Source organism: Mytilus edulis, chromosome 2 (assembly GCF_963676685.1).
Source record: "Mytilus edulis chromosome 2, xbMytEdul2.2, whole genome shotgun sequence".
In the NCBI taxonomy this organism is placed as follows: Eukaryota; Metazoa; Mollusca; class Bivalvia; order Mytilida; family Mytilidae; genus Mytilus; species Mytilus edulis.
The window spans coordinates 68585275-68600027 of NC_092345.1; the positions used below are offsets into that span (position 1 = coordinate 68585275).

The window sequence follows — 14753 nt, forward strand, 5'->3', positions numbered from 1 at the left end:
GCAAATGTAAAACAATTCAAACGAGAAAACTTACGCCCTAGTTTATGTACAAATAATGAAAGGAAAAAACAAATCTGTAACACAATAAACGACAACCACTTAATTACAGGCTCATGAAGTGGGATAGGCACAAACATACAGCATGTGGCGGGGTTAAACATGTAAGCGGAATCCTTACCCTCCCCCTAACCGGGGACAGTGATGTAACAGTACAACATAAAAAGGAACTATATAAATCAGTTGAAAAAGGCTTAACTCGTCTGATGGATACAAATAGAAATATATATAACAAAAACACAGAGTGGACGTTAATTCATAATAACAGCAATTTATATATACATATATAAAAGATTGAACTAAAATACACCAAAAGCAAAATATCATTAATTTATAAGTCCGTTTCATTTAATTTTACTTTTTACGACAGTAAACTTTATTAAAAGTTGTTAGAATATAAAATTATTTTTTTTGAGCAATCGTTAAGAAATTATAATATGGTTAGATTACATGCTTTCAGAAATACGACAGTATGGTGTAACAGTCTCAAAAAACATTTACGAAGCTTTATTAATGAAAATATTAGTAACTATAAGATGAGAAGGCTTTTGATAGCACTTAGGAAACATTGGCACTTCCTCTTTTAAAAAAGGTCAAACACCTCTTACACAACGCCTTTGTCAATTTATCAATTTGTTCAATAAAAAATTGTTCAATACCATTGTGGACATGTAAACAAAATTGATTAGGAATTTTCATCAAGTCATTTTTACATAATTCTAAAGTTTGCCAAAAGAAAATTCGGTGTTTTGTGAAAGAAATGATGTTAACATGTTTGAAGTCAAGCCAGAGTACAATGATAATTAAGGTCGTGTTGTGAACTAATTGATAAGCCTAGAGAATTGACCGAAATACATTTATAAATTGACAGTTCCTTGAACTTAGTCATATTTTTATCCCAAGGAAATGTCACGATTAAGATAAGTCCGTTTCAACCTCAGTTCTCAGTTCTCCGTCGACATAATGGGTCGTTTTGTTGCATTAATTTTCCTTGCGTGTATAGCTAGCTGTTATGGTATGTGTACTTATGTGGTTTTTTTTCTACAAATCTGAATTTCGTCAAAAAAGAAAACACTTTTTATTTCATTTCTTAATATTTATATAGTGTTAGGTTATATAATTTCATGTTTACCCTTACTATTTGAAAACAAAGATTTTTATTACTGTAAATTCAGAAATTATGGCAAGGTGTGTATCAATGCAAATATTGCATAAGAGAGTATCACAATAATAAGAACTTGAATTCTTATATCTGATACATATATCTGTATACAGCTTTTCTTGAAATCGAAATAAATGCACGCAACAATTTCTGAGTTTACAGTATATAAATGTCCAAGAGAATGACGTATTTACGGTTGAAATAAATTTGCTTTTTCTAAAGTTGCTTTAATCATATCTGCTGATATATATTTTAAAAAATTAGATCAAATTTGACATTGCAAATTGTCTGCAAGATTCTACAGGATTGGAAATATGTATATGTATATTTGTCTAAGGTTGTAAGTCAATATTGATTGACGAAACATGTGAAACTAGCACACCCTTTAAGGATATTTGTCTATTTGAAGTTGTAATTAGGATATTGATTTAATCATACTAGACTAGACTTCTTTTTATTAAGATTTAAAAAAAATTTTGTTATCAAAAAGGCTGTTTCATTTTAATATACGTATATAGTGACAACAATTGATCGTGTAATAGACTTAGGTTGCAATGTATACCGTACTGAGATACGAAAGTACAGATTCATATCAATGAAAATGAATTGAATTGATAGCAGCTACATGTACTGTCAATAAAATGCCGTATTAATAAAAAAAATTATGCATAAAAAAATGCATAATTCATAAAAAAAAAAAAAAAAAAATCCTAAAAAAATCCCCAAAAACAACGCAGATCTACATATAAATCAAAACGCACTTACATATCAATAAATATGAAATACAGTGAAATGAAAATTAGATGCATGTTAAAACAATGAAGTGCACATCAATGCAAATGACTCGCATATCAATAAAAACGCAACATTAAATAAAAGTGATATGCATAACAATAAAAACGCAATACATATCAGTCAAAAGTCAGTGCATATCAATAAGAAAAGCAGTGCATATCAGTCAACATATAGTGCATATCAATAAAAAAAAGTAGTGCATATAAAAAAAAATGCAGTGTAAATCAATAAAACGTAGTGCATATGAATAAAAGAAAGCAGTGCGTATCAATTAAAAAGCCAGTGCATGTCAATTCAAATATAGTGCATATCAATATAAAAATGCAGTGCAGATCTATAAAAGTTCTGTGTATATCAATAAAAAACAGTGCAAATCAATAAAAGTGATATGCATATCAATGAAAATGCAGTACACATCGAGAAAAGTGCTGTTCATATCAATAAATACGTAGTACGTAACAATAAAAAAATCAGTTCATCAATAATAGAGGAAGTTCATATCAGTTAAAATGCAGTGCATATCATTAAAAATTTAGTGAATGTCAATAAAAGTGCTGTGCATACCAATAAAAGCAGTGCATATCAGTAAAAAAGCAGTGTATATCAATAAAAATACAGTGCACATTAATAAAAAATATGCATTGATTTACGATATAAATAAAAATTCAGTCCGTATCAATAAAAATAAAAGATGATGTGCTCTCACTAAATACTTCAAAGTTCGGTGACTATGTTGAACGCAACTATACTGTAGAACTTGAAATAAAAAAATACCCAATAAACAGTTATGTCTGCCAATGGAAGTATTACATTGAAATACTTCAATAAATGGTCTGCCTCATATTTCTACTTACATCTAGAAATTCACTAAAGGAATGATATCAGCTTTCAAATTATGAAATTTCCCTTTTTATGTACTAGCATTCCAGCTTGCGTTTCATATCAATATTTCCTTGATACGTGTTACTGCTTACAAGGACGTTATTAAACTATGGATTCCAAGTGGAAAAGTTGAAGTCATCCCTTCCAAAATTTTATGGAGTTAACTGATTGACCGTTGTTAGATATATGTGTCACAGATGACCACAAATGCAATTGTCGTTACCACAATCAATGAATAATATACTACAATACGGTCTGCTGTTTACTCGATTGTGACATGACCGCATGGAACTCATCAACACGGCTAATGCTTGCATGGAGTCTAGTCTGCTTACTCTTCTATAAAAGAGGGACAAAAGATATCAGAGGGACAGTCAAACTCATAAATCGAAAATAAACAGACAACGCCATGGCTAAACATGGAAAAGGCAAACAGATAAACAATAGTACACATGACACAACATAAAAAACTAAAGAATAAGCTACACGAACCCCACCAAAAACTAGGGATGATATCAGGTGCTCCCGAAGGGTAAGCAGATCTTGCTCCACATGTGGCACCCGTCCTATTGCTTATGTAATAACAAATCCGGTAAATAGTCTAATTCGGTAGGTCACATTCATGAAAGGGAATGAGATTGTAGTTACGACGTAAGGATCATATCCGATATCATTTGTGAAACGGTTATTCCATAACGGTCAACCAACTCGTGATAGCGTCCGTAAAATTGACGAAGGGATGATTTCAACTTCACCATTTGGAACTCTTGGTTTAATAGCTTCCTTGTGAGCAGCAGCCCTCTATCAAGAAAATCATGATATGAAATAACACATGAGACACCCTTGAAGTTTACAAAGCGGTTAGTGTTGCACAGTCTTTAGTTTTCTTTGTAGTGTTTTGTTGACTTATCAATCGTTTCGATCTCTTTCGGTTGTTCTAATGGCGTTGTCAGTTTATTTTCGATCTATTGGTTTTGAATGTCCACTTTGAACCTTTTAACAAGTTTTTCAATAAAATGCAGTTCATGTCAATAGAAACAAAATCATTATAGAACTTAAAAACTTAATTGTTTTTTTGCAGGCAATGATACATTTTGGAATAGATATGTTGAGTTTTTCAATGAAACTCTGCCAAACAACAGTACCCTTATGGAAATGTGGAGAGAACATTTGAAAACATGGCCAGGAGTGGTAGGCTTTCCAAAAATAATGAATTTAAAATGAAAATGTGGCATGTTTGTTAATGAGACTACTCTTCACAAGAGACCAAATCACACAGCTTATGGTCACGATGATTGTTGGACATACATAATTGAAAAGTAGAAATTGTAGATCCTTGTGTATTTTAAAAACATTCTGTTACAATAACTTAGACATGAATGTTAACATGCAACGGAAATAAATACACAAATGATTGAAAGCCATGAAGCAAATGCACAAAAATGTTTCAGAAGCAACAAAATTAGATGCTCAAATGTTTGGAAGTAACGAAAATGAATACAACAATTGTTTCAAAGCAAAGGTAAAAATACTTACTACGTAAAGTCGTTTGTCAAATCATGTTTTAACTTTTGTTTAATTAAAAGTGTTTAATCGGAAAAACTTTGTTCAAAACAATTTCTTAGAACCTAAAATCTAAAACAATGTCCAATAAATTGGACAATTGTACATCGTTCATGGTTTTTGTAACCATTTATTTGTCGAAACGCTATTGTTTAGATTAGTATTCTAGACCATTCTAGTAAATTCAACGTACATAATGAGTTATAACTGTTTTACTATAATCTTATCCACACTGAACATGTATTATAGTTTGTTAAATGTGTTAAGCAATGCATTTCAATAACTCTGACCTAGGCTATTGTCATTGTAGAGTAAAACCCGAGCAAAATACCCTATGCCACCTTTCAACTGTCATATAAGCCATGCACACAATGGACATCATGCAACGAACGGTTAGTATCATAATGAACCATGTGCATAAAATTGAAAACACCTAGTAATAAATTAAACAATATGAGAAGCTCTATGTAAAATGTTCTGAAACATATGTTCACTATGTCGAAATGATCATACACAGTCAAACTGTGGTATAGTAAATAAGATCTTTTTCTTTTCGCTAAAACAATGCGTATTGCGAATATCTCAATATAAAAATCGCATAAGTAGCTTTTTACACCAATGTTTAGCGAATAATTTTACGTGTTATTCACAGGTGTTTTTAGGACTAATTTTACGTGTATACCATATATTTTATAATTTCTAGTACATGAACTCCATCCTGGTGACATAAGAGTAGTTGCAGCCTTGGGAGATTCTTTAACGGTAAGATTTCAATTTCTGTCCGTGAAATAACAATATAAGCAGAACATGATCAGACATGTATTTGTATTCATTCTGGTATTGAATCAAAAATATTTTTTTAAGCCTAGTCCAAAGACGAGTCTTTTTACCGATTGTTTACAACCATTTGTATTTTAATATTCACAAAAAAGAATAATGCTTAATGAATATGTTGAAATAACGAGTCTTGAGGGATAATTATTAGTATGACTCTATCAAGAAACAGTTATAAAAATAGATACTTTCTCTCAGGAAACTTCAATTTATAGTATTAAAATCTTAACGTGTACTTATAGCTATTCTTTGAATCTTATTTGCTGTTATTATTATTTCTATAGGCCGGAAATGGTATCCTAGCAACCAACATTTTCGGGGATTTGGTAGAATATAGAGGACATTCCTGGTGGTACGGCTTTTGTTGTATTTTTACACTTCACTACCTTAAAATTTTGAATCAACAACACAGGCTTATTTACGGTGGCAGTCAAATTTTTTCACAAGTCATCCCGGTCAAACCACTTTGAAAAACCTAACTATTGTATAATTGTTCGTTGTTAATCTCTTGAAAATGCATGAACTATTTGTCAATTTTCCAACAATCAATTACGAAAAGGTCTGGTGGAATCTGTTTTATTTATACAAAACTACTAGTAATAGATACTAAATATTTATATGCATAGTTTCATTTTTTTTTTCATTTTCTCAGAAATTATAGACATTCTTTAAGGAATCAGACAACATTAAAAAGCCAAGCACAGTGCCTGAGTATCGCCCATTTGTGTAAATATACCCGTAGATTGTTATGGCCTGGTTATTTCGTAAATTGATAGTGGATTTCTACTTTCAGTTATAATGTACATAATAAATTTTCAGTATTCAACCCCCACCCCCAATATTAGCTGACCACCTTCGCCTCTAATTTGGTTTAATGGATTTATAACAATCGATTTGAGAACCAAAGAGACATAACTCTATTCGATCAATTTATCATTATTTTCTCCTACCTTTTGTAAAAGACAAGTAACCTAACGAAAAAACCATGCAGTAAAGAAGCGTAATCAATTCGCTATATATATCAGCGTTACACATCAAGCTATCCAGCGTTTGAAGCATATTATGCCTTGTTTTAAAATGAGAAGATATTGCATTAGATTTAAAAGAAAAATATAAGTGCCTAACCTTTTTTATTTCCATTTTGTTTATAGCATTGGAGGAGATGGATCATTAGATAGTCCTATATTAACGATGCCAAGTAAGTACAGTAAAGCAAGCGAGCTAAAACTGAAATTTAAATATTTCAAATTAAAGCGGTATCATGTATATCTCGAGTTTTAACAATTTTCATAAAAACTGAAAGGAATTGTACATTTCGGAGATTGCTATTCTAATCCTAGTATCTATGATGAGTTTACTTACATTTGTTTTTGCAATTTTTCTATATTAATAACATTTCTAGGAAACATAATTTCCAGTTACTGAAATAATTGACAGCGCTAAAATTCGAACTTGTGCCGGAAATTGCTATTATAAACCTTCAATAAAGATTTCATAACACACATACGAGAAATGTAGACTTGAAAACCGATACAATACAATTTTTGATATAATTTCCAAGAGACATAACTAATTAAAAAAATGGATGTTTGAAATTTAATTTCGAATAACTAAGACGTCATCTGAGTTAATATTTTATGGAGTGGGAAACAGGATAAAGGCAATAAATGCTAACCGACCCATTTTCCTTTTCTTATTCAATCAAATAGTCAAGTTATCAACAACACATATTTATTTACAGATATATTAAAGAAATTTGGTCAATTTTTGTATGGATATTCCACGGGAACAGGAGGCCGTGGGAGCGCTGGCTCTAGACTTAATAAAGCCGACCCTGGAGATACGTCTTAGTAAGTTTGTGGGGATAAACAAAACTTCTTAAAACAGGATAATTATTGTGTGAAATTGCAAAAATAGAACCAAAACAAGTTAGGTTTTCGGATTTTAATTCAATGATATTAAGTAGTGTCTGTGTCATGTACAATACTATACTGTATGCAAGAAGATATGAACATAAGATGTGGTATGATTACCAATGAGATAATTATCCACCAGACATGATGAAGCAAAAACCATACCGCACAGTTCGCCATAAAATGTTTCTCTATAACTTAAACTATAATGCATGTCCACAATAAAAGAAAATATAGATAAGTGAATTAAAATTTATCAACCCGCAAAAAATACAAGACACAATCATTCACAAACAATAGCATAGTTATACTATTTATCAATATGTGGCAAAATATAAAAAAAAAAATGTTTGATTAGAAATTCTTCCACTGATTTTTAAGATTACATTTTAAAATAGTGGCTTTGAACTACTTAAGGCAATATATTTAACTAGTTTCAAATCGTATTCTTGAGCTCTCTATGTTCTTTCTGTATTATATTACATCTCGCCTGATGATGACAGATATGTTACAGTAACAGTAGCGTTATTTTGCCAGAAATTTTGATATATGTAACCTTGACCTGGGAACATTATAACTAACAATATTCAATCAATATGTATGTTCCTGTCGTGACTTGATAATGATGTGATGATTTGATATAAGATAAACAAGAATGTGTCCAAAGTACACGGATGCTCCACTCGCACTATCCTTTTCCATGTTCCATGGACCGTGAAATTGGGTAATAATCTAATTTGGCATTAAAATTAGAAAGATTATACTATAGGGAACATATGTACTAAGTTTCAAGTTGATTGGACTTCAGCTTCATTAAAAACTACCTTGACCAAAAACTTTAACCTGAACGGACGCACAGACGAACGGACGGACGAACGAACAAACGAACGGAGCCACAAACCAGAAAACATAATGTCCCTCTACTATCGTAGGTGGGGCATAAAAAAAACTAAGCGCACATATAAATGTAAAAATCTTTGCGTTTCAGCAATATGCCAGAACAAGCTGCTATGTTGGTAAACAGTCTAAAGTCTGATGCAAATGTGCGATTTAATGATGATTGGAAGCTAGTCACGCTTTTTGTTGGCGGAAATGACCTTTGTGATGCTTGTAACGATCATGTAAGACCGTCAATCTGATTAAAATTTTAACTAATCTTGTGTTCAAGCTTTGCTTGTAAAAAACTCAGAATCTGTATTATAATTAGATTTGTAAGAGAGCTCCAGTACTAAACTGATAAATTCCCGAGTATAGAGGTCACAACCATACTCAAACCCATACACTTTTATAAGAAAAACAAAAACATTCAATGTATATTATTAGTTTTGCAAGAGAAATATACTAGTATAACAATTTTTTTTTATAATCGATAAATTCTGATATTTGAACGCATTGCAATACAATACGTGAACAGAACATCAAATTAACACAAACTGTGTATTAAAAATAGATCAGTCTTAAATTGTAGTCGATTCAAATTATTTCAAATAGCTCTTGTGTTAGAGATGTGTTTGGACACTATATCTGTGTGTCATTGAGAGTTGATTAAGCTCAATAACATGTATTTTTATATATACATAAACAGAACAAGTACAGCGGTGCCAATTATGCCAATAACATCAAACAAGCTCTGGATATACTACATGCTAGTGTCCCAAAAGTTCTTGTCAATGTAGTGCAGATCTTTGATATTGCACCTATTGCTGCAATGAACGGAGGATTTCTGTGTAATTTAGTACATAGGTAATAAAGTTATATTCTTTTAACTAACATCACACAAATTTAAAGATAAACTCACTGAACTATATATATATATGTGAACAATATTATAATAAACATCATTATAAGCGAAGACATTACTTTCTATGTATTCTCTGACAAACAAATAAAAACTGTATCTAATTATTGTAACAAAACATATGAATTTCAATTTTCGTTGTGCAAAAAAAGTAATTTTCACGTTGCCATGGAGATTTTCTAAAACGCAATTTTAAATACCTTTTATATTTATAAATATGATAAATGGTGGTCATCATGCACTTTGTATTTGCGCAAAATTCGAAACAAAGGATTACAATTTTCCAACACAAGACCATATACATAGATACAGGTAACAATTCTTAAAAAATAATTTGAAATTATACACAAGAGAACTTAGTCAGTATTTTTTTTTACAATGAAGATAAATAATTGTATTCCAGTTTTGTATGTCCATGTGGAAAGGACAAAAATAATGCTGCTTTATTAGATGGCTTCACCCGGGCTTATCAGGATCAGACAAAGGCGCTGATCGACAGTGGTAGATACGACACCAGATCTGACTTTACAGCTGTCCTTCAACCATTCTTTACAAATACTAGACCACCCACTCATGTAAGTAAACTTGCTAGTTATTGTGGTTCATCAATGGTTAAGTACTTTTAAAGCAGTGCTACTAACTTATAAAATTTATTTGAAATGGGTAATCTTAATAATTCTATTTGGAAAATATATAAACCAACCGCCCACATTAAGTACTTTTTTGTGTTGTTTTTGTGTGTTTTTCTTTATTAACAACTTATCATATATTTCAATTTTTAGTCCGGTACAGATATGGTAGATCTGAGTTATTTTTCACCTGACTGTTTCCATTTTAACGAGAAGGGTCATGGAGCTGCTGCTTTGTCATTATGGAATAACATGGTAAGTATTTTATTTGATAAACTAGCAATAAATCTTTCTCCAATTATTTCAAACTCGTCTTGCGACAAATTTTCATATACATGTAGTATATATTTGTCCTTACTCTTTAATAGTCCGTGCCGTTAATAGCAATTTTGTCCTGTGGTATACAACCATATTTCATATTTCTTATATAGCAACAATCCAGCAGCACCTGCATACGGATTATATATCTCCAATGGCAATTAAAACGACATCCCGGGATTGTATATCCTATCATGATTTCCTTGATAGAGGGTTGCTACTCACAAGGAAGCTACTAAACCAAGAGTTCCAAATGGTGAAGTTGAAATCATTCTTTCATAATTTATACGGACACCATCAAAAGTTTGTTGACCGTTACGAAATATCTGTTTCACAGATGATATCGGATATGCTTCTTGTGTCGTTACTACAATCCCGTTCCCTTTTCACTATTATGACCTACCGAATTAGACTATTAACCCGGTTTGTATTAACATGAGCAACACGTGGTGCAGGATCTGATTTGCTATGCCTTGTTGTGACGTTGTCATGAGAAGCACGTGCAGTCATGAATGTTGGCCTCGCCAAAATTCACATTCTTGTGAAACATGCATCTTAAGATATATAACTGTATTCAGGTTAATGAAATTTTTTTTTCAGTTTGAGGCACCAGGGTCTAAACAGCTTTCTTGGCATTTAGATCAAGATTTCCACTGTCCTGGAACACATGTAAGTTTTATATTAATTTATATTCAACTTCATTAGTAAGTAAACAACGTTTATTTTGCCAGTGTTGTGGTTCAATGTATATCATATTCTAACTTTATGATCGATAACATTCGACAATAACCTATGTATTTTAACCTGGTCTTCAAATTTATCTTTTTACACCAGCTAAAGAATACGTCAAAAAAGTTTACGGATTTCGATATCTCAAGAATAAAGTGGGGTATCGGTTTAGATTTGCGGGATGTATAAATACGCAGCCGCGTCCTGTTGGAATGGGGACTTTAATACCGATGCAACGTGTGGTGGGAGGACCAGGCTTTCTGTACGTCTATGAACAAACAAAACAAATCTTTTAGGGATCTACAGTTATTGTTTTTGAAAACTTTTTTGTCCATAAAAAAAAATTTAAAACAACACGTTTAAAAATTTAATGCGTCCAAAGCGCTTTTCTGGATTTACCTTCATCAGGAACGCTCAAAGTCAAACATTTGAAATCCGAGGATGTATAATTACCGAAACCGTGGTAGAGCTATATGTAAAAAATCCTAAAATGAATAGCCAAATTCATCTTAAGTCAACTTTGCCTGAGGGAGTTGAAACCTTAGTTTCTTATTAATTTCAAAATTTATAAAAGGTCAATTTTAGAAAGGTTTGTTAAATCATGTCAGTACCGAAGTACTGATACTGAGCTGATGATACCCTCGGGGACCAATAGTCCACCAGCAGAGGTATAGACCCAGTGATGTGAAAAATTGAAACAATACGTTTAATAATTTAATGGGTCCAAAGCGCTTTTCTGGATAAAATACCCACTTGTTCAATCCACAGCATGAATATTCCCTTATATGTCAACCATATGGAAAAAAAAAGAACTATGACCTCAACGGCTGGTAACTTTCGATGTTCACTTCATACATTTACACATTTATACACATATAAAGACCACTGTCGTAATTAATGTTGCAGCTTTTCTGTATTGATGCACGTTTTTAATTTACAAATATTATTTCGTATGTTTTAGGGCGACCATGGCCATGAATTCATCACCACAAAAATGAATGCTAATGGACAATTTGTTTTGGGAAAGAAATAAATCATTCAATAAATACTCGATAAAATGTGTATCTTATACTTAGTATATATGAGTTCTATTTTATTAATCTAAAATAGAAATCAACTGGCTTGGTGGTCTTGTGGCATCATTAGCTATTTTTTATCTAAACTAAAGCTTTTATCCCACAGGAATAGATTAACTAACTTGTAGTCTCGCAAACCCTATCGTAAGCTTGAGTCATCAATGCTCTTCAACTTCATTCGTTATTTGACCTTTTTCAAAAAATAATTTGAGCAACTTTATAAACGAAACGCACGTCTGCAATACAAAATTTTCTGGTATCTATGATGAGTTTATTTTGATGCCCTTAACGGGAAAGGTTGCGTAAAAATGACCATTGTGACAATTTCAATGTTCTTACCAGATGTTGCATCAAATAATAATTATTCAATATATTTGTCCTTTAGATTTTCGGTAGTCTGCTTATTATAAACTCAAAATATTCTAAACTCGGGTGATTTAATCGTAAAGACCTTGACATATGAAATATACACTTTTTGTTGGAAAACCATACCACGCACCAATTATATAGACATTTGAAAATCTCATTTATTTTTGCTTTCTGTCTCATCTTCGTATACCTGTGGTTAAATATATTAACATAACTACTAACCCATAGTGCTATACTGCAAAGAACAGTAGGTGTCAACTGTAGTTAATGTAGAGAAAAATACTGCATTTGAGGGCAGGAAGTTTTATTCTGTAATCGTAAGAAGGGAAATGGATACATGTCAGCAGTCGTTAGATCCAAGTAGATGCCACTATGCATATGGATGGATTTGCCCGGTTCTATTGTTTGTTGGTAAAATAACACGTTGGGTGCTACGAAATATGGTGTTCATTTTTATTGAAAATTATATAAATAAGGCTATGGGAGCTACTGGTATTATGATAACGATTACAGTCCTACCTAGCTAACCGATGTTGAACAATCTAAAGTGTATTGCAGTGTTCATTATCAAGTGTCCTAATTGATATATATGCCAAATTATAGATTTGAGCAAAACAATGAACTGTGAAGATGAAAACGGGGTTTGATGATTCTGTGTTTTTGGATAAATGTTTTTGTGCTTCATATCAAATTCATTGAAAAGGAATGCGTTCTTATTTTTCACTGATCTTGCATTATTTTGTAAGTTTTCACTTGTGTTATGTTCGTTATATCCAATGTGTTCAATAATTCTCTACGCATGAGAGTATTTGTATGTACAACTTTTTATAGACCTTTCACACTGTAGGTAATAGTGTTTTTCCATGTGGTATGATTGCCAATGAGACAACTCTCCACAAGAGACCAAAAATTACACAAAAATTAACAACTATAGGTCATCGTGCAGCCTTCAACAATGAGCAAAGCCCATACCGCATAGTCAGCTATATAATGCCCCGATAAGACAATGTAAAACAATTCAAACGAGAAAACTAACGGCCTTATTTATGTACAAAAAATGAACGACAAACAAATATGGAACACATAAACAAACGACAACCACTGAATTACAGGCTCCTAACTTGGGACAGGCACATATATACATAATTTTGCGGGGTTAAACATGTTAGCGAGATCCTAACCCTCTACCTTACCCGGGGCAGTGGTATAACAGTACAACATAAGAACGAACTATACATATCAGTTGAAAATGGCTTAACTCATTAGATGGACAAAAATACAAGTGAACGTGGCCGGGTATTTGTACATTCTAACAACAAAAAGACACTAGGTACAGATCTGAGAGTACTCGCAGTTAACTGACAGCTAGTTCAAAGCCACTAGCAACTAATAAAAAAAATCATGCATCTAAGACTATTATCAATTCGTACACATCCAACATCCATTGGATTTGGTGTAAAGACGTTATTAACAGTCAGAGAAAAAAATGACCCTGTGCAATGTCAATATACAGGTATCGACAGATTGTAGATCCATGAATGTGTATATGTATCTAACATACCAGTAATTTGTAGTTTGCTGTTAATTTTACTGATAACAAAATCAATATTTATATCAATAAAAACAATATTCAATGATCTTATTACAGTGTTGCATTGGTAACCTTATAAAACAAGTTTGAAGGCCGTACGGTGACATATAGTTGTTAATGTCTGTGTCATTTTGGTCTTTTGTGGATAGTTGTCTCATTGGCAATCATACCACATCTTCTTTTTTATATTATTCAAGGATTTGTATAGTTTACAAATTCTTGGTTTATTTAAAGGAACGATAAGTTTACAAGGATCATTTCTAAATTTCCTGACACGATTAACAATATTTCCGTAAACACGAGGATGTACTATACCGTTTTAAATAAGTTTTCTACAAGTACAACTAAACTTCAAAACCAAATCTTTATATCTATGGAAAAATTTAGTAAAGGTTTTAAGTAATTTATGGTAACGAAATCCCTGTTTCATAATTTACCAGTAATACATGATAGATTACGTTCGTTAAAATCAAAAACGTCACAACAGACACGGGCATAGCGAACGAGCTGTGAAATATAAACACCGTAGGATGGTGCAAAAGGAACATCCCCATCTAAAAATTGAAAATTAACAATGGGGAACGAAAAATCGTCCCTTTTGTCATAAATTTCAGTGTGGAGTTTCCCGTTTAAAACTGAAATATTTAAATGTATGAAAGGAAAGTTATTTCTGTTTAAATTTGATTTATTAAGTAAGTTCCTTTGAGTAAGCTTATTGAGAAAATTCTTGATTATTTAACGAAAAAATATCATCAAGATAAAGGTACGTTTTGTTGAATTTATCAATTAAATGCAATTTCGACGGATCTTTTACTGAGTTTAGTCATAAACTGTGATTCACAACAGTACAAAAACAACTTAGGGATACCTACAACCTGTCGATAAACTTTTTTTGCCAAAACGTACATAATTATTATCAAGGAGAAAATTAACAGCTTCAATCATTTTATCACACCTCCAGTAAGTATATCTAGTATATTTACCTTTCTCATTAAAGAATCAGGCTTTAAATGAGTTGCAGCAAATATATTTGCATT

At 31.9% G+C, this 14753-nt stretch overlaps 1 protein-coding gene across 1 annotated transcript; it reads left to right on the top strand.

Annotated features, from left to right (window-relative positions):
• Positions 1 to 917: 917 nt before the first annotated feature.
• On the top strand, positions 918 to 11744 carry LOC139512756 (phospholipase B1, membrane-associated-like). The gene is made up of 13 exons (XM_071300626.1): positions 918 to 1072; positions 3978 to 4087; positions 4770 to 4851; positions 5163 to 5221; positions 5578 to 5645; positions 6445 to 6491; positions 7035 to 7143; positions 8195 to 8327; positions 8792 to 8949; positions 9408 to 9579; positions 9787 to 9888; positions 10552 to 10620; positions 11642 to 11744. Exons 1-13 carry the CDS (start codon positions 1021 to 1023, stop codon positions 11711 to 11713), a joined length of 1233 nt encoding a protein of 410 aa, XP_071156727.1. The 5' UTR covers positions 918 to 1020; the 3' UTR covers positions 11714 to 11744.
• The last annotated feature ends 3009 nt before the right edge of the window (positions 11745 to 14753 follow it).

Coding starts and splice junctions, on each gene's coding strand:
- LOC139512756 (XM_071300626.1), top strand. CDS start 1,021: ATGGGTCGTTTTGTTGCATTAATTTTCCTTGCGTGTATAGCTAGCTGT. Junction 1,073..3,977: donor GTGTATAGCTAGCTGTTATG/GTATGTGTACTT, acceptor GTTTTTTTGCAG/GCAATGATACATTTTGGAAT. Junction 6,492..7,034: donor TCCTATATTAACGATGCCAA/GTAAGTACAGTA, acceptor ATTTATTTACAG/ATATATTAAAGAAATTTGGT.